At 45.4% G+C, this 25292-nt stretch overlaps 1 protein-coding gene across 2 annotated transcripts; it reads left to right on the top strand.

Annotated features, from left to right (window-relative positions):
• Nucleotides 1-502: 502 nt before the first annotated feature.
• Nucleotides 503-24914, top strand: LOC142774671 (uncharacterized). 2 transcript variants are annotated; one of them, XM_075875334.1, is made up of 6 exons: nucleotides 503-1385; nucleotides 5306-5619; nucleotides 9881-9966; nucleotides 12099-12172; nucleotides 23705-23817; nucleotides 24526-24914. In XM_075875334.1, coding segments are annotated over exons 1-6 (657 nt in total). In that variant the 5' UTR covers nucleotides 503-1383; the 3' UTR covers nucleotides 24594-24914. The 2 variants fall into 2 exon arrangements, with proteins under 2 accessions (XP_075731449.1, XP_075731448.1); XM_075875333.1 differs by having other exon boundaries at nucleotides 503-3552.
• Nucleotides 24915-25292: the final 378 nt, after the last annotated feature.

Below are 25292 nucleotides of genomic sequence, written 5' to 3'. Positions count from 1 at the left end.
CAAGAATCGACACATTGGCGCAGTCCGGCAGAGGGTGCAGACTCTTGGAGTTCGCTCTCTAGAGGTTCAGGGTGCGACTGCCAAAGGAGAGAAACAACAAAGGCGTGGCAAAGATTCGCAGACCGAAGTGGTCGAAAGCAGCGGAAGCGACTGTGCGATCGTTCCACTGCGCGTGGGGCTCGCACTGACTCAGTAGTCTCGCGCTGTCACGGTAGCACGCGAGGTCAATGATGATGATGATGATGCTCTTCGAATTATTGCCTCTTACCCACTCGAGGGGATCGACCAAAAGACGGGCGGATCATACAGACTGCGCTACTATTTCTATTTAGTAAGTGCAATTTATTAGAGAGTTTTAGTTTCACGTTCTTACGGCCTGTTCCGCTCTGAGTACGCCCGTTAAGCTGCAGCAGAGTGGTGGACAATATTCCCGTTTTAGTTATGCGTTTTCCATTCCGGAGCGGGACATTCACATTTGCAATTCTGTTACGTACGTTGCAGCCTAGGCGGTTTGAGCGTAATGTCGTCGAACTCGTCGTCTCATTCACTATCCTGCAGCCCATCTTGCAGCTCTATGAAGCTTTGCACGTTGGTTGCAGGTGGTGCGGCGGAATTCATGGCTTTTTTTACGAAATTGTCAAGTATGCACACAGGCGCAGCAACACAAGGAACAAGTGAGAAAGGTGCCGCCGGCACACCGGCGGTACAATGGCCTGCGCTGCCTGCACTTCGGCACTCGTTTCAATGTGGAGCTATAGTGTCGCGATGCGCGTGCATCTGCTGAACTGGTAGTGCATATGAGTTCAGCTCTGGCTAAACTTTCTTCTGGACTGCCTGTAACTGGTTCACGCAGTGCAAGGCAAATCGAACGTACCTGTCACTGTGAACATGGCTCTGGGTACGGAAACGTCAAACCAAGAAAACTTCTGGTCATGCTTTTGCGTGCGCGACAGTAACGTCGGTGACTTTTGACAGACAGTGATGTTGGTGACAGCGATGTCTTTGTGTTGCGAACATGACCGTGCAATCACTTTGTGGAAGCAAATAAAATAGGTTCTAAACTGACAGTGCGGGTTCTTGGACATGTTGGTAATTCATGTTAACTTTTTAGCGATATCTCCCTCGTCGATCTTCCTCCTTGTTCTTTTGTGCGTTAAAACGGCAACATTTGTGTTCTAAACGTTCGCTGTGTTAACCTCTGGCACCCTTCTCCACTGGCATTCCTCTAGTTGATAGGCATGAAATGGTAGTCCCGTATACCATTCTGTGGGTACGTGCCTTCTTCGGGAAACCCTCATCTAGTCTTCATCGTCAACTTCTTGCTTACTGCCGTGTCATTAGTTAAGAAGAGAGAAGTCCGCGCTGGTATCCGATAAAGAGAGAATGTGAGTAATACATTTGCATCTACCCACCAAATAATTCCAAGGTATTGGACGATAAACGTGTTCATTCATACAGGAAACGTCTCACTTAGGCTCAAGCGCCCACGTGGCCCTTTGTACATGGAATGCATGTGTGCGGCTGTGTGTTTCAATATTTTCGTCCATCCACATCGCGTCAACAATGGGGAATACGGCAAGGCGTGTGTGGTGTCGACGCCGACGTCATGAAATAAAGCATGCCGTCTAAATTTGGTTTGGAAATCATACAAGATAGGAAAAGAAAGCTGTTGTGCCGTGAATAGCAGTTAAGACACATCATTGGAAACATCTGTGTTTTTTTTTTCTAATTCCATCTATAACGTCTTCACTGAAGCACCTGCAAAGCTCTTGCCATATCACATGGCGCGTAGTTGGCGATGACGCCTTATATAGCGTATCTCGTTTTTTTTTTTAAATAAACATTAAACACAGCTACACATTGATGTAGTCCTTAAACTATGGAGTTCAATTCCTACATGCGCCTTTCTTTATGTGTACTGGACATCGCGACAGGTTGGATGAAACGTGCGTGCTTTCTGCAGCAGGTGGTTCAGAATAACCCGCATTCTTTTTAAGACTGTTCACTATCGATGCGCCAGGATGCGATTAGTGATTCATAGCTGTACAACAAAATTGATTTGATGCCACCTGCCGGTGACCAGTTCACGAAAGTGGAAGTGATCCCATTTTACACCTAGTTCACGCTCAATAATCCACTATCTACAGCGAGTCAAAATGCTTAAGCACTTCCGGCCTCTGCCAGTATTGCGCGGAGGTGGCTGACACCTACAACATGGTATGTGCATGCCAGCTCAATCCTTCTTTCTCCGCTCAACCCCGAAACCCAATCCAACCAGAGAGGACCAGAGTTAATCAATTATGCGAGTTGTGAAACTACATTCCAAAATCCGGACACGCAGTTGGTTCAATTTCTCAGGAGTTAGCTGGCGTTCGCGCCACCTGAGAGCAGCAACACAAAACACAAAGCGTTTGATAGTGCGGTCTCATGATCAACAGGTGGCGCGACAATCTGCTCACTGACGACAGGGGGAGGGGGGGTCGATGGCGTGTTCAGTTTTTGATACAGGGAGCCTATGGAGAATTTCACAACTCATGTGATTGATTAACTCAGGAGATGACTGTGAGGCGGCCCTGCTCGGCTGCCAGGACCTTCCGGGCCAATGAGCCATGGTCCAGCTAACCAGGACATTGCCCATGACCAATGGGGTCTAGGGACTCCACCTAGTACTATGACGAAGCTGGCCCACTAAAGGCTGCTTTCTCTGGCAACCTCACCATTTGTAATAAATGTTTACCACCACCACCATAGCGAGCGGAATTGTCATGTCGCCGAAACACAGCGTCGTTCGCGCTGAACGTGCCCCGCGCCGCCGTATATACCTTCTACGATGGGGCGAACGCGGCATGGATGGGCTGCCGCCCGGTTGACAACTCGCAAACTCCACTACACTATCCGGTCGTGTGGACTTGGATGATTGACGTACGCAGGAAGCAAGAACAAGCAGTACTGCTCACTTTGCTGGCAAGCCGGTGTCGATGCCAGCGTCGTTGGTGTCGACGCCAGCAGAGTTGGTGGATTCGTGTGGCTCTGCAAGACCGCGACAAGCTCGGTCACGCCAACTGCTACCTCTTCCACGAAATGGGGTTGTGAAGTGGGCTATTACGCAGAGTGGGTAAACTGCTTTTCGTTGCGACATTCAGGTACGTGCCTTGCGACATGACAAGCGATTCGGGCTTGGCTGCCATTTTTAGGGGCGAACCTCCTCTTATTCTAACAGTGTCCTGCGTCAGGCTTAACCAGCAGTATCTCCCGAACATTACAATAGATGGCGCTGTCTCATCACCATTTCGCGTCTCATTTCCTAGATGGTGTTGGTCCAATAGAAGTGTATGCAATGGGATGGGCGCACGGACGGACTGAAACATGAACGGACGCACGGACGGAAACATGGACTGGTGGACGGATGAGTGGATGGATGAACGCATACACGGACGGATACACGGATGGACCGATGGACGGAAGCACGTACGGACGGATGGACGCACGGGCGGACGGGTGCAGAGATGGACGCTTCGCCTCACTCGTAATGATTGACTCCGTGGATATTCCGTGAGTTTTTATAAAGTTGCTTGACTAGCGCTCCTATTGGTTCGCGGAAACCGATTCGGCGACAGACGCCGCAAAAACCGGTCCGAGAGTGATCGGCGCGGAGAGGGCCCTTTCGGCAGCCGGAATGTTCAGTATGAACGAGCCATTACTGTGAGCTTTGGAGTGATGAGTGGCTAACTTGAACGCGTTCCACACTCGTCCACCTTCTAACAGGTACGAGGCTGGTTCACGTTTTCTAGTTATCTTCTCGGGCGTAGAAAACTGTGAAGGCAGCTTCCGAGGAACTTCCGATAATCTAACCCACGCGTATTCACAATGACGAAGTTGGGTTTCTTGGAAACCTAGCGAAGCAAGACACAGCGGAAGGCGACTGGACAAAGCAGCACAATAGAAGCATTGAGTCGCCATGGGGACGCCCTGTCGCTCGCAGCCGACTTCCTGAAATGCTGTAGCGTCCGCAATACTCCTTACTAACTGACATCCAACCGCGAAAGTTTAGGGGACGTAGGCCCCGCAATAAATGCGAATATTTGCTTTATCAGTGGCCACTGATTGTATTCAAGTTGGTGACCATGTAGGTTGCAATACCAGCTACAGGCAAGAACATTCATTCTGAGATCATCTTTCCAGGGGGGGGGCGATTCTGGACATTGTCTAATTCCTCCATATTGTCAAATTTCGTAATGGCGGCATTTTAAGCCAATCACAGAGATCTTAGCAGCGCACTTGGCCAATTAGCATCGATCAATGGTGGAATCTGACAACATGGTGGAATTTGACAATGTCCAGAATAGCACCCCAGATAAAGCGAGAATGTAGCTTCTCGAACACTTAATGCTGAAACTTAAGCAGGTTGGTCTTTCTTGGATACACTTTCACAGAAAGACCCACAACAATGGGAATAGATTCACTTTCCGTAGTCCTCGTATTGAAGATGAGTTGACCCTCAGGCAAGGGTGCATGCGTTACAGATATATTGGCACGTAACGATGACGCTACCATCAGTGTATATTTTAAACAGCGTAGCTGTTCTTTGTCGAGCCTGCGCCGTCTGCATGTCTCTCTAGTTTCACGCGACTCACAGGACCAAATGTGGGAGTTAATAAAGAAGTAAGTAAGACGAAATATTGAGAAAGCTCAAAATTAATATCATGATGGTGGTTGTGAAGATGATGTTGGATGTGATACCAAGCTGTGTTAGTCTACCCTCCCACACACTGGTGCAATCGCAACTTTGCCTGCCGTGTGATGCTTTTCACAGCGTGAAACTGGCCGGATTCATTTGTGGTTGTTATCACTCCATATGTCGTGTGCGCAAGGTAAACTTTCTGTCGAAGTCGAGCTGCTGTCCTTTGTGTATATCTCTTCGTCTTTGTCGTATTATCACTAGCGAAAACGTACTCGAGTTTATCGAACACTTCGCGTCTCACAAATTTATTTGCTGTTGGGTGCATATAGGTCGCCGAGTTCACTCACGAGTGCATTCGCTGAAGCTCACCAGGACGCAGGTCAGGCCATAAGCCTGAGTGAGCACTATTCTTGTGAGTTTGATTCCTAATAAGTCCGGATGAGGAAAATTTTAATGTAGCTCAGTTTGAGAGAGCCCTATACACCAAAAATGTTTCTTGGGTGAGTCTCAATGAGCTCGGATGTTTGTTTGTTTGTTCTTTTTTGGTTCAGGTTTTTTTTTCGCTTACATATGGCCGGATGTACGCACGCCTTTAACACCGTGAACCACTCTGACTGGATGCAGGATGCCTCCCGGAGACCCGCCACCTGGTTACCGCTACCGCGTGGTCGAGATACCGCTGGACCAGGTCTTTGCCGAAAGCATGACGAACTTCTCGACGCCCTTGACGAGCGAAATAGGCAGTGAACCCTCCGAGAGCGACGAAAGCGACGCCCTGCTAGAGCAGCTCATCCAAGAGCAGATGTACGACTCACGGCACGTGGATCCGCTGCTGAAGGAGGAACTCCTTCACCACTTCGAGCGCCAACGGCTTCCGAAGCAACGTCTTCAGCAGCAGCAGGAGCAGACACCGTGGCTGGCACCACCACCCGAGACAGGTGCGCTGAACCTCATAAAGGGGCAGTTTCATATAATAATGACCGCGATAAACACACAGCAGGCCGCCGCCGTGTTTGTTCATCAAGCAGAGAGTCTCAGATGTCTCTTGAAACGCGAAAATTGACCTGTCGACCACCGTACCACGTTGTCGGTGTCAACACGAGAAATCCTAGAAACCATAGCGAACCCGGTGCAAAGTATCTCCCACGTTGCTATAGCGTTCGCTCTTGTTTTTCAGACCAGGTACGAGCAGCGTCCTCCAAGGCGGAGTACACATGTCAATGGTTATCTTCGGTTGTCCAGGCATTGAAAGCGGCGACTCGATCGTATGCTTCGAGCCAACTTTCCGAGTCCTCGATTCATGGTCGCGGAATGTTGGCGGCTCTATGCTCTGCCGGAGAACGATTGGGGCAGGCTGCGCGGGGGTGGTCATCGTCGCTGCTGTCGATGTCGTGATCCAGGGCTGCCTGATTTTCTATTCTTTTAAGGGTGGAAGGGGGGGAGAGGGGCCCGTACTTTGGCTGCAGTCCCCTCTGCCTGCGGCTTGCTCGTTGTACGGCGTTGGCGTCATCGTCTTCTTTGCCACTCTGGGCTGGGTTCGCTCCTTTACGGGGGCGTCGGAACATCAAAGAAGCAGCACCTCCACCAGATATCACGGGACCATGATGTGTACCAAAAGAGCAGACTCGATGTTCAGATGAAAACTGCTTGTTTGGCTGATCTTGTGGCCACAAAGGGAAAGTCAACAGCAGCACACTGGCACTGATAAGTGGTGAGCAGGGCGCCGGCCGTCGAACAGATGACAAGCGGTGAAGCGCGTCAGAATTCTGACAAATGCCGTCGAATATTCTAGTCTTATCACTGGGTGTCGCGCAAGCTCTGGAATAATCTCGAGCTCTACAATGATCGCGAACCTTCTCGAACGATGAGGCGCAGTTTGCGCTTTGCATTCTTGACAGGCTTTGCGGGCGAAAACAAAATAAAAAAAAGTGAAGAAAACAAACGACCGATGATTGATTGAATTACTGACTTGATTGATTGATTTGTTGGGTTTAACGTCCCAAAACCACCATTTGATTATGAGAGACGCCGTAGTGGAGGGCTCCGGAAATTTTGACCACCTGGGGTTCTTTAACGTGCACCCAAATCTGAGTACACGGGCCTACAACATTTCCGCCTCCATCGGAAATGCAGCCGCCGCAGCCGGGAATCGAACCCGCGACCTGCGGGTCAGCAGCCGAGTACCTTAGCCACTAGACCACCGCGGCGGGGCAACAAACGACCGTGGAAATATTACGATACTGCAAGGGTCGGCAACCCGCCAGGCACTACGACCCGGCCACCGACACGACGTCAGAACGTCTCATTCCTGTCTCTTTTCTGAACGGTAAATTTCTTATCTAGATTGTGAATAACGTGTTATCGGTGCTTAAAAAAACAATATTTTCAATTTTAGCTTATGTAAACCACATTCCTATTCAAGTTTTGGCATTATTTTACATTCGCCGATTTTTTTTATTTCACTACAGATTCTCACCTCCTCTCCCCCCCCCCCCCCCTTACGACTTGCCGTCTGGCACTCGCCATCTCGTCTTCTATAAATTCGGCGCTTCACATCGAAAGGTTTCCGACACTTAACGAAAACAAAATTCGGCGTTTTACGTCCCAAAACCACGATATGATTACGAGGAATGCCGTTGTGGAGGGCTGCGGAAATATAGACAATCGGGTAAATTTAAGGGTAAGTAAAAGGTAAATACATGGGCTCGTTTTTCAATGTTGGTAGTTCGGTAGAGGTGCTACTGCACGATTCGTCTGGCATGTTAAGGAATAAAGAAGAATCAAGGTAATCCACTCGACCGCGACATTCGCCGGCAAGTAGCGTAAGCGGTGCAGAAAGGGAGTTGTGGACGAAAATAATGCTTTGGCCAGCAGTGACGTCAAGTGCAGCGAAAGGCATAGAAACGGCTCTGCGGCTCATGAAAATGTCGGAAGGTGTAAACATTACCGTAGCATCGTTATAGTCATCGCAGCAAACCGGGACAACGGCAAGAGAGGCTGGCGGAATTTCAGTGTCCTCACGCACGACAAGTTTTGGCGACTGCTCAAGGGTTTCGTGCAAAGGTTCGTCACACAGGTGCGAAAATTGAACTTCTGCGCGTGCGCAGTCGATGATGGCATGATGATTTCACAGAAAGTCCCACCCGAGGATAACGTCATGCGAGCACACCGAAAGGACGATGAACTCGACAACGTACATAGAGCCTTGGATGAATATGCGGGCCGTACAGGTGCCGAGAGGTCGAACTGGTTGTGCGCTAGCTGTACGAAGCGATAGTCCAGAGAGCGGCGTGGTCACTTTTCGTAGGGAGCGGCAGAGCTGGGCGGCTATAACAGAAACGGCAGCACCTGTGTCGACGAGGGCAAAGGTAGAAATACCATCGACAGACATGGCGACGACGTTAGCTGGTGAAGTGCGAGGACTTGAGCATTTCGACGACGGCGCAGTTCTTGCCTCTGGAACTGCGGCGTTCAGTTTTCCCGGTTGGAGGAAGCGGGTCTAGGACGCATTGGGGACAGTGATCGCCTGCGAGGAGATGGGGAGCGGGGAGAGTGAGTCTGAGGTGAGGGCTGGGGTGACCGAGACTCAGGAAGGTTAGTGTATCCATACTGCGGTGAGGGATAGGGAGCAGGTGTGTGCATGGGCTGTGGGTCATACGGTAACGGCCGAGTAGCATCGTGGAGTGGTTGGAAGCGACGGCGACAATATTGTGCCACGTGTCCTGAAGTACCGCAGGCGTAGCAGATCGGTCGATTGTCAGGAGTGCGCCAGGAATTGCTGACTGGTGGTGCTGCCCAAGGTGTCGAAAAAGGGGCGGAGTGGGGAGCAACTGAAGACATGGGTGGCAAATGCTGCTGGCGGGGTCTGCTGCGTACCACCTGGGCATACGTAAGAGGCGCGGCCACGAGCTGCATAGCCGGCGCATGGGCAACATGCATGGCCACAGGCTGCTGGTAGGCAGCGACGGAAACAGCCTGAGCTACCTCTTCGGCAATAACGTCGCGGAGTGGTGAGGGCAGACGAGAGGACGGCGGCTGCTGCGTGAAGGGAATCAACGACAGTTGCCGAGCTACTTCTTCACGCACAAAGTCTTTAATCTCTTGCAGGGTTGGTGAGTGGTCGGGAACGGAAGTGAGACTGGAGAGCGAGTCGGTGTGTGAGGAAAATGGCCGAGTAAGGGCGCGCTGCTTGCTCAACTCGTCGAAACTTTGACACAAAGTGACAAGTTCCGCAACGGTGGCAAGATTACGGGCAAGGAGCAGCTGATATGCACCGTCATTTATCCCTTTGATGATGTGTTGAATCTTCTCCGACACGGGCATGGTGGTGTTCACACGGTTGCAAAGACCAATAGTGTCTTCCATGTAGCTGGTGAAAGATTCCGTTGGCTTTTGTGCGCGAGTCCACAAGCGTTGTTCGGCTCTGGACTTGCGGACAGCGGGTCGGCCAAAAACGTCAGCAAACAACGTTAGCAACATTAATGACGACCAAGGGGCAATCAAGCCAATTAATGTGCAAGGTAATATATCTGTGGTAATTATAAGATGGGTGTGGAGAAATCCAAGAAATTCTGTTCATCCAAAGGTGACACCTGAGAACACGATCCTACTACACACTCAAGAGTGATATGATAGCTGGAATTTTACGTGTCCAAACTCTGTTATGATTGACAGAAACGCCACAAAGGAGGTCTAGGAAAATATCGACTGTATAGTTTTCTTTAACATGCACTTGCATCGCACAATGTACGGGCCTCAATAGCGTTTCTCCTCCATCGAAAATGCGATGGCCACGGTCGGAATCGAACCCACGACCTTGGGGCAACAGCCGAGAACTGTATCTACAATACCCCTGAGGTGGAGTATACCAGACTCAAGTGAGGTACTGTACAGTCGTCCACACTTTTTTTCTAGCTTTATTGCGAAGGAATGTTACACTGCCCAACTTCCAAGCTTTAGAAAGGAAACGTTATTGTGATTACATAAATAAATAAATGTAAAAAATATTCATGTAGAAAGGAGATGTAAAGAATATCCATGTATTAGATTGGACCAGTAACTAGCCACACTGGCTAATGGTCCGAATATTTTGTAACCAGTTTTGTATTCAGTTCACTGAATAAACACTGATATATTGATTGAAATATATAAATACCTAACTAAATAAATACTATTTCTTTTCTTGTTTTGGTAATGCAGGTATTCCTCCAGCCGACGTGGAGGAATGTCCGATCACTCCAGAGCTATCTTCGGCGCTCGAAGTAGTACCTCAAGCAGAAGCGAAGGTCTGAACGTTCGCTACTGGTTTGTTTATTTCCGATAATTTAAAGATGGCGTTTTGAAGTGCACCGCACTGCGAGTCACGAGGCACACCTTTATTGTTAGCCGAACGCTCACCAGGTTAACTCGGTCCACCTGCGATTATTAAATGGGCAACTTTATCGTGCGAACTGATTATAGTTGACCTATACTCGCATTACGGAAAGCACCACCTTTGACTCGAGAAAACGCCAAGTAAGCCAGAAAAGGCTTGCGAAAGAACAAATTTACTAGTGGCGACGCCTCTCCATATTTCCGCACTAACTCGCTGTGACGTCATAGATGGCGTCAGGAAGAGCCTGCGTAATAACCGGTAAAAATTAACATCGAACTCTTAAGAGATCTAGAGACATAGCTTGGGAAATTTCAGGGTAATTTATTTAGATCATGTAGCCACTATGTAAGGCTTTCGCCTTCAATAAATCATCTAACGACTTTTCTGCGTGGTCAGAAAGCACTTTCGACCGGTATTCGAGGCTCCTGAAAACCCGCGAGCCAAACGTTACAGCTGAGCGTGCCGCCTGGAATTTATAATATATTCTTAAAGTCAGCTGGTGGTTCATCTTTCTTCTCTCAAGAAATGATTTCATAAAGCCCCATGACTGCGTCATAAACCCATTGCCCATGTTCGTTGGCTTACTCGTAAATCGTGAACGTGACCTCCGAGATGGCGGGCGCGTGGCACTCGCCCGCCATCTCGCAGGCTACATGAGCAGGCCGCCTGGATCAGCGCCCGCGATGGTGTTTCTCCACCGCCCGCCGATCCAGGCGGCCGTGTCTTGAGCTGCATAGTTAGCGCGTTCGCCTCGCGGTGGCGTGACGTGCCCGCTGCTCACACGTGATCAAGTATACTGCTCTGCGCATGGACCCGCTGCTCACGTATAAAGAAATTCTGCAACACCAAATACTCGAAAGGCGGTAACTTTCGCCCCCAGGGCCAAACCTCAGTTAGGAAAGAGTAGGTATTAAATAGCGTGGCGTCGCCTGCAGACTCTGCCCTATACCCCAACCCATACATACTGTCTAAGATAGATCCCGACGCACGCACACCACAGTGCGGGTTCTGCGCCAATAAAACAGCTACCCTGTACAACATGGTCTGGGAGTGTCCACATAATCCCCATTTGCAATCCAGGACAAAACACAACGTGGAAGGATGGGAGGCAGCTCTGTCGAGCTCGAATCCGAAGACCCAAGAGGCCCTCGTGAAACGTGCGAAAACAGAGGCCTGTGCCAAAGGGATCCCGGACTAAGGATCCCACTCACCGATCTTCTCGCGCAAATCGTCATTTCTCGCGATCACAGTGAAAGAGAAACGCACGTTCGAAAAAGAAATAAAAGAAAAGAATGTGCTCGATGTCATGACGCGCACCGTCTTGTCTGCGTCTCCCCCCCCCTCCTCCTCTGACTTTCAACGCGCTTGCTGGTATACAAGAGGAGAGAGAAATCGATGTAAGCATGCGGTAAATCCCTGTAACTCCGCTTGCAGTCGACGTATTCTAAAATTTTTTTTTCGTGGCTGTCCGTACGTGAGACAATTAACTTCTCGAACGAGATCATTTGATGACTAGGCGGGAAAATGTTTCAGCGCCCCTTTAATACTTCATCATCTGTTTAAGCCTTTTTGTGTTGAACTTCAGTGTGCTTTAAAAGTTTGCCGACACTCCATCTCTACACTGCAACGAGCGAAGTATATGAACATCATCATGATATGTAACATGATGTCGATATACCAACCATTCAGCACCATCGTGCTATCAAGACGTCATATCAACTTCATCGTGCTATCATGATCCCATATCAACGTCATCGTAGTATAGCATGAATGAGTTGAAATACTTGTCCGCTGTTGCGCTTTTAGGATGTGTAAACATGCGTGGCTGCCGAGCATGCCAACAAGTTAGGCATGATGATGGCACGAAGCTTGTCGAAATCGTAACTCCTCAAATACGAACGCGTAAATTTGATACCGTTGGGAGACGCCGCACTCTTGCAGTGGACATTCAAGACGTATTACGCCGATTATCGCGGTGATCATACTGATGATAAAAGTGTCGTATGAAACACCTCGTATTCTCGGCCTCTCTGATTGGTGCAGTTGCCGCAGTCGCTCACAACCTCCCGTTCGCCTGAGGCCATCAAAGAGGAAGAGGAGATGAAAGAGATGATTCGGTAAGCGTTTAAGTTTTCGCGTCTAGTTAGTACTTGCAGTTGGCCATAGCATATGATTTCCTATACGAGGATTTCTGTGCAGAACTCCGGCGTCAGTGTATATTCCCAGAGACAAATCCTGTAGCCAGGGGGGTCCCATATGAACCACCCCCCTTCGAAATTCAGATGGAGGGTGGTATCGTCACACTCTTCAAAAAAATCAAGATACAAAAGACAGAAAAGTGTCGTGTGCACGCGGCTTTTGTTTTGTATGTGTTATGCTTTTTAAGGTCTTCCCATCAAGGCGGAATTGACTCAACGCGATTAGCCCGTGTCAATACGTGGCATGCCTTCCTTCTGGTCTTTTAGCGGTCTGGCTGTCCGCTCCTGTGCCACCCTTCTCAGCCATGCCGAAAAAGAAATACTTCGCTGAGCGTCATTTTGACCGTGGACACTTGACTCCCCATGCCACAGAATAAAAGGAGAGATCGTATTCTTACCTAGAGGACACACAGTAAATTTTTTTACACCCTTAAGGGTGTAAACTGGCTTGTCGCCAGAGGAACACCCTATGGGTGTTTTCAGATACACCCTACTTAGAAGGGTGTTGAACACCCTAACATTTTGCTGAACACCCTTCGTGTAGGGTGTTCAGCTAACACCCTTTAAGAGGGTGTTGAAAGGGTGTGCGACCTTCGAGTAACGCGTTATTCAAAGGTCGCAGGTTCGGTTCCTGTCCATGGCAAGTTATCTTTTCACCCACATTTCTTCACATTTACATTACAATTCGGTCTAATAACTTCTCCTATACTTTCCTTGGCAATATTGTCTGTTTGATCTCATTATATATATATATATATATATATATATATATATATATATATATATATATATATATATATATATTAATGAGATCTAACAGACAGTAATGCCAAGGAATGTACAGGGGAAGTTATTAGAACCTATAGAATGTAAATAAGAAGAAAGAATAAAGAAAAGTGGATGAAAAAATGTGTGTGTGTGTGTGTATAAGCAAGCTTACTGAAATGCAATATTTCTCAAAGCCTTCTTTGTAAAGCCGACTATAGAAATTTAGACTGCCTTCTATAGTTATACAATTAAATACAAATATTTAGTGTTAAATAGCATAAACATCTGGGGTATATCAATTGGTGGCTCAGTGAGTCGATACAGCAAAGGTGCTTGGTATGCATACGTTTGTGTAGACACACGAACACATTATATTCAAAAAACATTATTACCCGTAACAGTGCACACTTCCCATGCAGGATGCAGACATATACATATTTCAGCAACTTAATTTGCAGTTACACTTGGTATCGCAAAACCATGCGAGTTCAGCCTCACCTAGTTCATTTCAAACTTTCTGATTATACAAAAATAACAGAGCTGCTCTGGCAGACATCGTTTCCACTTATTGATAAATATCTTTTCCCACTTCCTAAAAGCAGACATATATTGGCGTAAGATAAATGTCAAGTACATGTACCACAACACAGGTTTTCGCTCAACTGAAAGCAAACACAGTTATGATATTTCATACATACTACAGTTAGAGCATTTTACCGCCAATATTCGAACAGGTAAGGTCAGTGGCCGAAGAAAAATGATTAACAGATCAGCCCGCACCCCATGAAGCTTCACCACATATTAAAATTGCAAGTTTTATTTTTCAGCATCTTTCTAGGTAATAGAGACAGCATCCATTTGTCAAAAACACACTCTTCACAACAAAACCAAAATGAGGGCCGACAGGTGGAAATGCCTCAGATAGGCTGACCAAAGTTTCGATAGCAGAACCTATCTTCGTCAAAGGTGCCTAGCCTTCTCATCATTGGCATATTAGTTTCAAGGGGGTTAGTAAAGACGTCATCTCCTGGTGGTGGCATGTGTCCCTGTTGGCAATCGTAGCCTGAAAAACAAAACTATAAAGCAGAGGAGTGCAGTCCTTGCTTCATTTCAAGTTGGGTGGTAGTGATTCAGAATGTTCTCAGAGGGTGGAGAAAAAAAGAAAAAAAAAGGAAACACCCAAAGTAGGAGCGGTGTGCTACCAATGGGTGGCCGCTACAGACACGAAAAAAGCAAAGAGGTTAAAAGTTGGAAGCCAGCAGACTGTCCCCGCGTTTGGCCATCACGAAGGGTTGCTGATTGGCCTATGCCGTTCTCGAACATCTATGAATGGGACTTATAAGAAAGAGGTTACAAAAAGGCGCAAGAGAGAAGCAGGCGGCTACTTTTAAATGCCAAGATTTCAAAGGTAAGCGACACCATATGTGTTTGTAAGACCACGTGTTTATTGGGGAAGGTCATTGGTTAAAGTATGCTTTCACTATCCCCATAAGTGTCCCGCTCAACGGAATTGCCTCAAGAATTTGGCGGCATGTTGGCAGAGAAATAGGCAAGTTCGGAATGCAAAAGGAATAAGCAACTACGAGAGAAACACAAAAGAAAAGAAAAAATGAAAAAAAAAAAGGCGGATTGGTGATAGGCGACACGCTAGCGTTAACAAACGAGAAAAGGAAAAAGAGACGCAGAGAAATTTGTGGCTTGGCAATGACTTAATGGTGCACGGTAGGAGTGTTTTTTGAAGCGACAAAAGAGGAAAGGAAGCTGTGGTTGAAAGGTTCTGGAAAATAAAAACTTCATAGTTGCGTGTATATAGACACATGTATATCTATAATTAAAGTTTTAAAATTTAGAGTGAATATTATTATTACAATATGTAGGTTAGGAGTGATTCCATGTAATACCAGTTATGTCTATTTGAAGGTTGAACGTTTCTAGTCCCTAAATATGGCCGCAATTATGCAATGGCTTTCAGCGATTCCAAATTACCACGTGCAACATTGATTCCTGATGGGTGTAGGGACATAAATTTGTGTATAAATTATGATTTCATGTATTTATTCTCTCGTGGTGACCAGAAACTATTTTGTAGAACATAAAGCTTTGCTTTTTAGAAAGTGTGGTCCTGTTGGTAGAAGTGACCGGCTACTACTTTCGGTAAATTGTGCTTTGTGTCTGCACGGTGGCCGTTCAGTCTTACGTGAATTGGCGGCCCACTTTCGCCTATATATTGTTTTCTACAGCTGGCACACTCAGAAAAGTATATTAGGTTGTTTAAAAGTGCAGGTGAAGCTCTATGTGACCTTGTAAATGTAGTCAGATGCTGTGCTTTTTATGTTGGTAGCCGGCTGTATATATTTGCAGGGTGAGCACCTGGGCCGGCCACAGGGATCAGACGTCCTAGTCTAAGTTTGCGTGAACAAGCATGTCTTTAAGTTAGCGTTGCAAATGCCACGTGCCACGCATTTCTAATTCCCGCAAAACTTAAAGCAAACACTAGGACGTCTGGTCCCTGTGGCCGGCCCAGATGCTCCACCTGTAAAAATATATAGCTGGCTAACAACTTAAAAAGCACAAAATTTGACTACATTCACAAGGTCCCATCGATCTTCATCTGCACTTCGAACAACCTAATATACTGTCTTAAGTGCGCCACCTGCAGACAATATATAGGCAAAACTGGGCAGCCAATTCACGTAAGACTGAAGGACCACTGTGCAGACACAAAACACAATTTACCAAAAGCAGTAGCCAGTCACTTCAACCAACAGGGCCACAATTTCGACCAAGCATAGCTTTATGTTCTACGAATTTCTGCTCACCATGAGAGAGGAAATACATGGAATGACATTTGATACAGAAATGTAAGCACCTACACCGATCACGAATCAATGTAGCACGTCGCAATTTGGAATCGCTGAAAGCCATAGCATAATTACGACAGCATTTAGAAATGAGAAAGGTTCAACCTTCAATTAGACATAACCGGTATTACATGGAATCGCTCCTAGACTACAAGTGTACTATTGATGTTCTCTCGAAATTTTTTAAATTATAAATATAGATATACATGTGTCTATACACACACAACTACGAAGTTTTTATTTGCCAGAACCTTTCAACCACAGCTTTCTTTCTTCTTTTGTCGCTTCAAAAAACACTACTACCGTGCACCCTTAAGTCATTGCCAAGCCACAAATTTCTCTACGTCTCTTTTTTTCCTTTCCTCGTCTGTTAACACTAGCGTGTCATCTACCTCCAACCCGCCTTTTTTAATTTTTTCCTTTCTTTCTGCCTTTCTCTCGTTGATGCTTATTTCCTTTGCATTCTGAATTTCTCTATTTCTCTGCCAACATGCCGCCAAATTCTTGAGGCAATTCTGTTGAGCGGGCCACCTACGGGTATAGTGAAAGCATATTTTAACCAATGACTTTCCCAATTAAACACATTCTCTTCCGAACACATCTGTTGTCACTTACCTTTGAAATCTTAGCATTTAAAAGTAGCTGCCTGCTTCTCTATCGCGCCTTTTCGTAACCGCTTTCTTACGAGTCCTATTCATAGATGTTCGAGAACAGCATAGGAATTTATCGTCGGCAACCCTTTGTGATGGCCAAACGCGGGGACTGTCTGCTGGCTTCAAACTATAAAGCTCTTCGCTTTTTTTGCCTCTGTAGCGGCAGCACACCGCTCCTACTTTGCGTGTTTCCTCTTTTTTGCTTCCATTTTTTTCTCTACCCTCCGAGAACATTGTGAATTGCTACCAGTGAACTTGAAATGAAGTGAGGACTGCACTTGTTTGCTTTCTAGTTTTTTTTTTTCTTTTCCGGCGGCAATTGCCAACAAAGATACGCACCACCACCAGGAGATGACATCTCTACTAACCCCCTTAAAGCTAACATGCCAAGGATGAGAAGAAACGGCACTTTTGACGAACATAAGTCCTCCTATCGAAACATCAGCCAGCCTATCTGAGGAACTTCCACTGTTCACCCAGACTATCCCACTCTTCACAAGTTTTTTCTGATCCTAAGGCAGTTTTCAAGGCATTCGAAACACTATGGGCTGTTTATATAAGCTCTGCACACACAATTTAGCCATCTGATGTACAATAGGCAAAGTATAACAGAGTGACTTGTTGGGCTTTACACTCTTACAGAGTATAAAAGAAGGAAAATTCGTAACTTCATATCTAACTCAGAATACATGCAACAATCATTACCTCTTACAAAAAATTAGGAATGTAATAAGCACCAGCACACACTTCGCAGAGCTGCTCAGAAATGCATCTTGATAAAATAGTTAAATATTGCAGTAAATTACGAATGCAAAAACACAACACCAGTGCGCTAGTAGAGATGCCTGGTTGGCACCAAACTGCTGTACTTAAGATGCATCATGGAAGCAAGACTACAGCCCACAACTAATATACGCTTCAAGTAACCCTTGACTGCTAAACTGAAGGCCACAAAATCAAACCATGGCTGTGGTGGCTGCAATTTCGATTAAGGAGGAAATGCATGACACGTGTCTGCTTAGACGTGGATGGATTTAAAGAACCCCAGGTGGTCAAAATATCTGAAACCCTCTACTCCAGTGTCCCTGATAATTATATCATGGTTCTAACACGTTAACCTCAGTAAATATTATTCTCATTACACTTGACATGAAATAAAGCAAGCAGATATTACTATGTAGTTGAAAAAATTCACCATTCAACCCTCCGATCCAAGGACTCACGTTACAATATTCTAGTATGCCTTCTATCAGTTATCATTAACAATGTTAAACATGAGTATGTATCACTGTAAAATATCCGACATGGTTTGGTATTGGCAAAGTTAGGTACGATGAAGTATGACAGTGGGAAAACACTTGATTGTACTTATGAATTGAACTTCCCAAAGGCAATGAAATAACTACAGTGACAAAAATATATTAAAATAGAATATTCAGTGAAGGTTACACTGAAGATAAAATCATTAATGTGCTACTTTTTATCACAACACAAAAAGTGTTTCTAAATGGCCAATTGCACATAAGGCATCAATTAACATGACATGCAAGTCTGGCGAGCAACACACTCAGTAGATCTTGGAAAAAACAAAATATCCAATAAAGAGCTCAGTAAGCAGCACTGACACATTCTTAAATGCACTGCCTAGTTACATTGAATTTTAGCCTTAGGAACAGAAAAACACCTTGGCAGATTGTGTCCAGGGGGACACAAAGTAATAAAATAATGCTGTCATCTGGCCTATCAACCAAAAATATTGAAATTTTAGTAACGCAAATAAGCAGGTATGTTTGCATTAAAAAGTTGGAGGCAGTCGTGTTTCTACACAGTCCCACTTGGAAAACTTTTTTGATTATGTTTATGCTCCTAGATATCCCGTTTGAAAGTTTAATTTTGCTTTTCATGATTACGCATGCAAGGCAGTGAGGTTTAGCAAAATATCACTCCATAGCGGAACGAGCAGTCGGTTCTTGCTATCGCCAGCGAATAGCAAGAGTAACCATTTTAATGTTTGCCCATGCCTTCCACCGACGGTCAGATTAAATGCATGAAATCAGAGTCTGTGCTAGTGCTCACTGTCCTGCACACATAATAATGCAAGCCGCAACTAAATTTCCAGCAGGATATCTGAGCACAGGCATGCTAGAATTCTTACAAGTGACGATATGTAGAAATGTGACTGGCTCAAATATTTAACACATACATGATCTCCTGCTGTGGTCACTATTAAGTTGATTAATAAAACTTAATGGCACCGCTGACAGTGATAATTATTGTCTCACATTGCATCCTCCTCGATACATAGCTATCAGCAGAGGTGGCTTTACATAGATAACTTACAGCGCTGACTTCTCTTTTAAGGAAAAACAAAAGGGTTAACTTTGAACACCCTGAACCTTTGTGCTCCTTGAATACAGCTACCAGGTGGCTCTCTGCAGCTCGCTTTTCAGAAGAAACAGAAGCCATGCGCCACTGATGTGCACCAGCAGTCAAATTTTCCACGAGCCAGCCTTGGATGATGGGCTAGTCCAGACGTCTCCCACACTCTCTTCCTACGACGAGCATGTATAGACTGCGAGAGAAACAAAAAAACAATTTACTGATGTGTCTAGCGAAGCAGAATTTGGAACTCAATTTAGAATGATCTGGAAAGTTTTGTTTTAAAAGAGTAGGATGTAGGAAAACCAGACATGCTACAACAAAAACATCCTCAATGTTTTTGGCGAACATAGCTGCAACCTTACGAAAGAATATGCATTTTTCACATAACAGATCTGTCACAAAATATACTTGAATAGCGCTCTGGCATAGTGCGTATACATGCCAATTCAATAATAGGACAGTGCGTACATGACGGTATGCACTTTGATCAAGTATCCATTGGAGGTAACACATAAAAGTTATATTACGAATTTTGGTTTGAACACAACTAATGCAACTCTCTTTCGGCTGCCTACATTAGAACGATTATGCCGATAACGAAGAAAATTGGTTTCACTAAATTACTATTGTCAACTGCTAAATTATGGCTGTTAATTTAATGATTCCAGGTGGCTAAAAAGGCAGTGCCCCTCACTCATCCCTAACATACCCCTCATTACAGGCTGTCTAATAAATAATGGGAAAAAATGTGGAAGTGCTAATACAACGCACCCATCTTGAGCTAAATACCATCCCAATAAAGCATGCAAGCTTCTGCAACGATCTCTAGTAACAAGAATACTGGAAGGCATTGGTCACGATTTAGCAATGCACAATAAACGTTTGACGAGACTGATTTCTGAAGTTGTGTAATTGCGTCAATGCCAACAGCTTGGAAACATGCAGTCTATATTCATGATTGTCAGATGAACATACTGTCCAATTTTCCATTTTCACAGCAACACGTGCATGCCTTATGTATGCATACTATGATGTATAACATTATTGCAAGTTTTGAGCGTTAAATGATATATTTGTTTCTCCAAACACCACAGATCCCTTCTATAACTGTAGCGCATGCCTATAGAATTTACTGAAGCTTGTCATCTGATGTGAAGACAAAACAACATGCTGACCCTAATTGAAATCATGACGTTTTGGCCCCCACACAAAAGCCCTATTCACAAGTGACAAAGACTGTGCTTTTATTCGAGGCCAATGTGTGGTTTTTCAATGTTTTCATGTGTGTTTCTGACCAGATCGGCATAAGCTTGTCATCTGTTATTAAATGCCATTGGAGGTGATGGTCTAAACTGTTCTTACTGTTCGTACAAGTAAAATTGCTTAGCGAAGTTTGAACACAAAGTTTTGGCGAGGCACATACAATATTTAATAAACCACCACAAAATAATGAAATCTGAGCATAGCGAAAACAAGCTGAATAAAATAAAATGTGCTCTACCGCATGAACTACTGATCGAATTAGGGCTCGCTCAGTTAAGCTACAGTTATTCGGCCCCAATAAGCCGTGAAAATTTTGTTCGGAAATACAGTTCAAGTTTAACGAACGGCTCAAAATTCATGGGTTCCGAACGCATCAGACAACCTATGTTGCGAGTGTATAACGTAAGCTCAGATTTGACTAAACGGACTGCATAAACACGTAAGCGTACATACGTGCAAGCCTTGCGAGCCGTATCTAAGACGAGGCAGCATGCTGCACGCGAACTCGAATAACACGGTAGTTCGAAGATGCGTGCCGGCGTGGATGCATACACCGGCATACGTTCGGCTGCCCGCAGCAATTTCTGATAGCAGTTTAAAAAAAGGGCGTACAACATACGAAACTTTTCAAACTGCTTTGGACGTACAACGTATGAAACGTACAACAAATGAACCCGTTGACTCCTGTAGCACACAATATGAACAGGCATGCAAAAAAAAAAAAAATCCTCAAGTTAAGAGATCCAAACATACGCGCCCTAGGCGTAATCAACGCTTACAGCTAACAAACGCCGTCTTCGCCCAACAATTATTTAACCAAAATATTGGTCCATCGCGAGCAGGGCTCCCTGCCAACACCACTGCCGACAGAGGCGAGCGCCGTCACAACTCGCACAAATCCGCCGCCGAATTCCCACTGCGCAGGCACGCGCCATGTGCTTCACACACCGAAGCATGCTTGAATCGAAAGAAAAAGCTCGCCCACGCTTGACTTCCTACAAAAACGCCTTCATCCTGATGAAATGACACACACAAACAGGTTCGCTACGTTAAAAAACTTCACTTATCGCCCACATGTAACGAAAAACGTAGCATGGCGTCGTTATCACGCTCTCGGTGTTGACAAAGCGCCGACAGCAGGAATGTGGTACGTACCTGGCGAGTGTTCCAAAATGCGACGCCACACGTCCTCGCTTGAGTAGAGTTCATCTTCGTAATAGGCAGCACCGGCAGAACACAAAACACGAACGCAGCGCGCAAGCACACCTCAAAAAACGAGAAAAAACGATGCAGAACCGACAAGCTGCAGCGCCCGACCAGCGAGCACGCCAAAACAAGTTCGGGGTTACAGCTCCGCAGACGTACAAAGGCGCAATAAAATGCTTAAGTAATGCGGTTAAGTATAAAGAGTAAACGGAAATATAAATAACATAAAAACAAAGCAGGAAAAATAATTTTATTTTCACAAAAAAACGAAATAAAAAATTAACACGTGACTTTAGCGCGCGAAGTTTGAAACGCTTGCAGGTACAATGCATTTTTAACAAATGAAGAACAGCGGTAATAATCACCTAAAACACTCATGTTCTTGACTTCGAAATGTACTATGGTTGGCGCACACATTTACACACAAAATTTTATTGCAATGATTGATGGTGCCTATGCATAGGCGTGCCCACCACGGGGGAAGGGGGGCGGGGGCAACCCTTGGTCACTTAGGGGGCAATGTAAATCCCTATAGGTACATAGAGAAATAGAGGGGGGGCACTGTAACTCGACGTAAGTTTTTTAACTCGACGGGGGTTGCAGCGCCCCCTGCTGATCACCTCATACACCCCCCCCCCCCCCCCGAGGGGATGTCAAAGAGAATAGATAGCAAATACAAATTTTACGGCGTGGGTCGCAGTGTCCCACAATATATATATATATATATATATATATATATATATATATATATATATATACATATGTGTGTGTGTGTGTGTGTAGGGGGGGGGGGCGAGAGGCGTGTCTCTTCCTCCTCTCGTACCCTTCTCCCCTTCGCTTCGCAAAGGCGCTGCGTGCACTGACCGTGCCATTCTCTGACCTTTATTTCTTCACCTAAAAAACCACTTCCCGTGCTCCCGCATGGTTGCAGAAGGTAGTGCATTGTTTTCTTTTTGGACCAAGCACGCCTCGTCTTCGATAATCTTGTGAAAACAACTTGCACTCGAACGGCTTTTGACCGAGCAAGGGTTTTTTGTAATAAATTCAAGCTTTTTTTTTCTCAATTGCTTCTACACATGAATATGTGCTGTCCGTAGATCGTGACAGTAGCCCATTCATTTATTCACATATAATGTGGGCGATATAAAGCGGCAAAGCATGTCGAATCATACAGTGCGAGAAGAAGTTAGTCTCTTTTACATTTTCTCAATTATTCTTAGTGTTTTGTAAAATTTGTCAATGCCTCAATCATTTCCTTGATTTTTTTCATCCCTGCGACATTGTTATCTTAGGAAAGGCATGCATTCCTTGCGCTATGCGTGGTATTTGATTTGCAAGCATGGATACAGCTCGATTCTTGCACGTGCACTCCCGCGCCGGTGGTCTGGTGCTTATGGTGCTGAACTGTTGACCCGCAAGTCGCAGGATTGAATCCCGGCAGTTCACGGCGGCCACATTTTTAATGGACGAGAAAGAGTGCGAGACCTGTGTAGTTAGACTTAGGTGCACCTTAAGTAACCCCAGGTGGTTTAAATTTTCGGAGCCCTTCGGTACAGCGTCTCTAATGATTATATGACAACTTTGGGACGTTAAACGGAACAATTTTTATTCCAACAATTATAGGTGTACACCCTTCTGTTCTTCAACACCCTCACGAACGGCATAATAACACCCTTTTTCCCGTTACACCCTTCTCTGAGGGTGTACCAGCAAAGAAAAGGGTGTTAAATTCATTCAAAGAGGGTGTAAATCTTGAAAACACCCTTTCTACACCCATAAGGGTGTAAAAATTTTTATTGTGCAGTGGACTCCAAAATTGCATCTAAATTTTTTTTCTCTCTGTCTCTATTTTTTTCTTTCTCATCTTACTACTACTTCTTTAATTCCAATTTTTCCCCTCCCCCGTGCACTACTGCTGAGGTGTCCTCCCCCTAAGAGGAAGTTGCGTGGTGCACTTATAGCTTCATTTCCTTCTCAAAATCACCCCCCCCCCCTGTATTCTTTGAACAATGTGGAAAGAAGGAGAATTGCTCGGTTATGTTCAGCTGCTGGCGTCTTATCGCAATCTTAAGTGATAACATTGTTCTGATTTCCTGTCATAAATACAGGTCGTGCAAGTCATCTGAAAATATTTGCATTTATTTAAACATCTATATCGCCTCCATTCACCAAGGTGGAGGACTAAAACGTGTTTTGCCTGCCTACTTGTGGCGCCTAAAACATAATTTCGCCTGCCTATTTATGGTGCCTGAACAGTCCTTTTTTGTGTGTGTGCGTATAAAATTCGCCTCTACTTATGACTGCATGGTTTTGTGTAGAGAAATGAACGAACAACAGGAGCCCCTCGCGGGCGTGCTTATGGCGTTGCTACCGGCGTTTCTGCTCCTGCTGCTCTTCATACCCATCGGCATATTCGTGTTCGTCAAGCGCGGTAAGTGACTGGCGTAATAAGGCCCTCGAATTAGTCAACTTTATCTCATTTGAAAGGAGCAGTGCAGCGCTGAAATCTCGAGCAGCTGAACGACGTCCTGAACCGCGTTACGAGTTCGAAAAACGGCAAGACGACACTCAGTAATGCACGAACAAAGAGTATTACACGCCATCAATTAATGCAAAAGTTATATAACAAAGTGCTAAACAATACGAAGTAACACAATTGCATAGCATTGTCGCCTGCATCGAAAATACAGCCGCCGGGGATGACTGGTGTGATCACGGATGATTAATTTCATATAAATTATTCGCTATGGTTTAGCTTCCAATAGTGTGATCTCGCTGTGAGGCAAGTTTCAAAAGTGGTGGCAAAGGAGACCTTGGTTCAATTTCAATTAGTGGAGCTTATGAAAAGAATTTAAGATCGTTGGCTTTAAGCCCCAAAATATCGATATCCTTACGAGGTCTTTTGTCTCATTTTTTTTTTCAGTTTTCTTAAAGCGCAGAAAATGCGCCAAATGTCTATTTTCTGCTTAAAGGGGTATAGAAATATGTCATGTACTCTTTTTCTTTCTTTTCGTTTTGTTTCTTGCGCGAGGAAACCGATCTTGTGTGCAGTATATCAAGTTGTGCATGACGTTGAGTGAAAATCTTCCTTACAATACGCATTTCTTTCTCTGTTCTCGTTTTTCTCTCTCTCGGACAGAAACGGTCACCGTCGTGGAGTGTCCGTTTCGTAGTTGCGTGGAAGACGGTAAGACATCGCAGCTTTGACTATCTCTGTCCTCACACCGTCGTCGTTATCGCCAGGATGTTTGTTTGCCCAATGCAGAAGCAAGGTCTTTTCCAACGTTAAAAGAGCTGTAACTAAAACTATACAACGCTTCCTTGTGTGTTTGCCTAAGACGGCGGCTCGAACACGAAATGTATCGTAGCTAAACAGACAGGCTAGTTGGTAACGGTTCATTGTGAATGCGAGAAGTTGGGCGTGACACGTAACGGGGACTGGAGAAGAGAAGCCTGCGCCCTTGCGTTGTCTTTCTCTTCTCAAGTCCCTCTAACGTAGTGCGCCCCCACTGGTCGCATTCGAAAGCGAAAGCCTGTCTCTGTTTTCGCCTCAATTTATTTTATAGATCCCTCCCCCTCTACTAAAAAACACCTACCTGCACTTCACGTCGTTTTGCACGGCCTCCAAGATTGGAGACATTAAAATCTATTTGCATTTAACGTGGTTATTCATTGCCTCCCGGATCGGCCCACCCGTTGAGCAAAAGACGATGTCACTTGATCACGTCATCGCGAGGTCTCGATGATTCGATGACGTAACAAACTTTTACGATCTTTGAGGTTGTGGCGATGTCATTCCATAGGGTGACGCCCTCAACGTGGGATCATTGCATTACTCATGAATGCGGACGCCGATGTTCACTTTTCGCTTTCGATGAGGCATCTTATAGTCTTTCGACTTAAAAA

The sequence above is a fragment of the Rhipicephalus microplus genome, chromosome 10, assembly GCF_043290135.1.
Source record: "Rhipicephalus microplus isolate Deutch F79 chromosome 10, USDA_Rmic, whole genome shotgun sequence".
NCBI lineage: Eukaryota > Metazoa > Arthropoda > Arachnida > Ixodida > Ixodidae > Rhipicephalus > Rhipicephalus microplus.
This window is presented reverse-complemented; position numbering and strand designations above follow the sequence as displayed.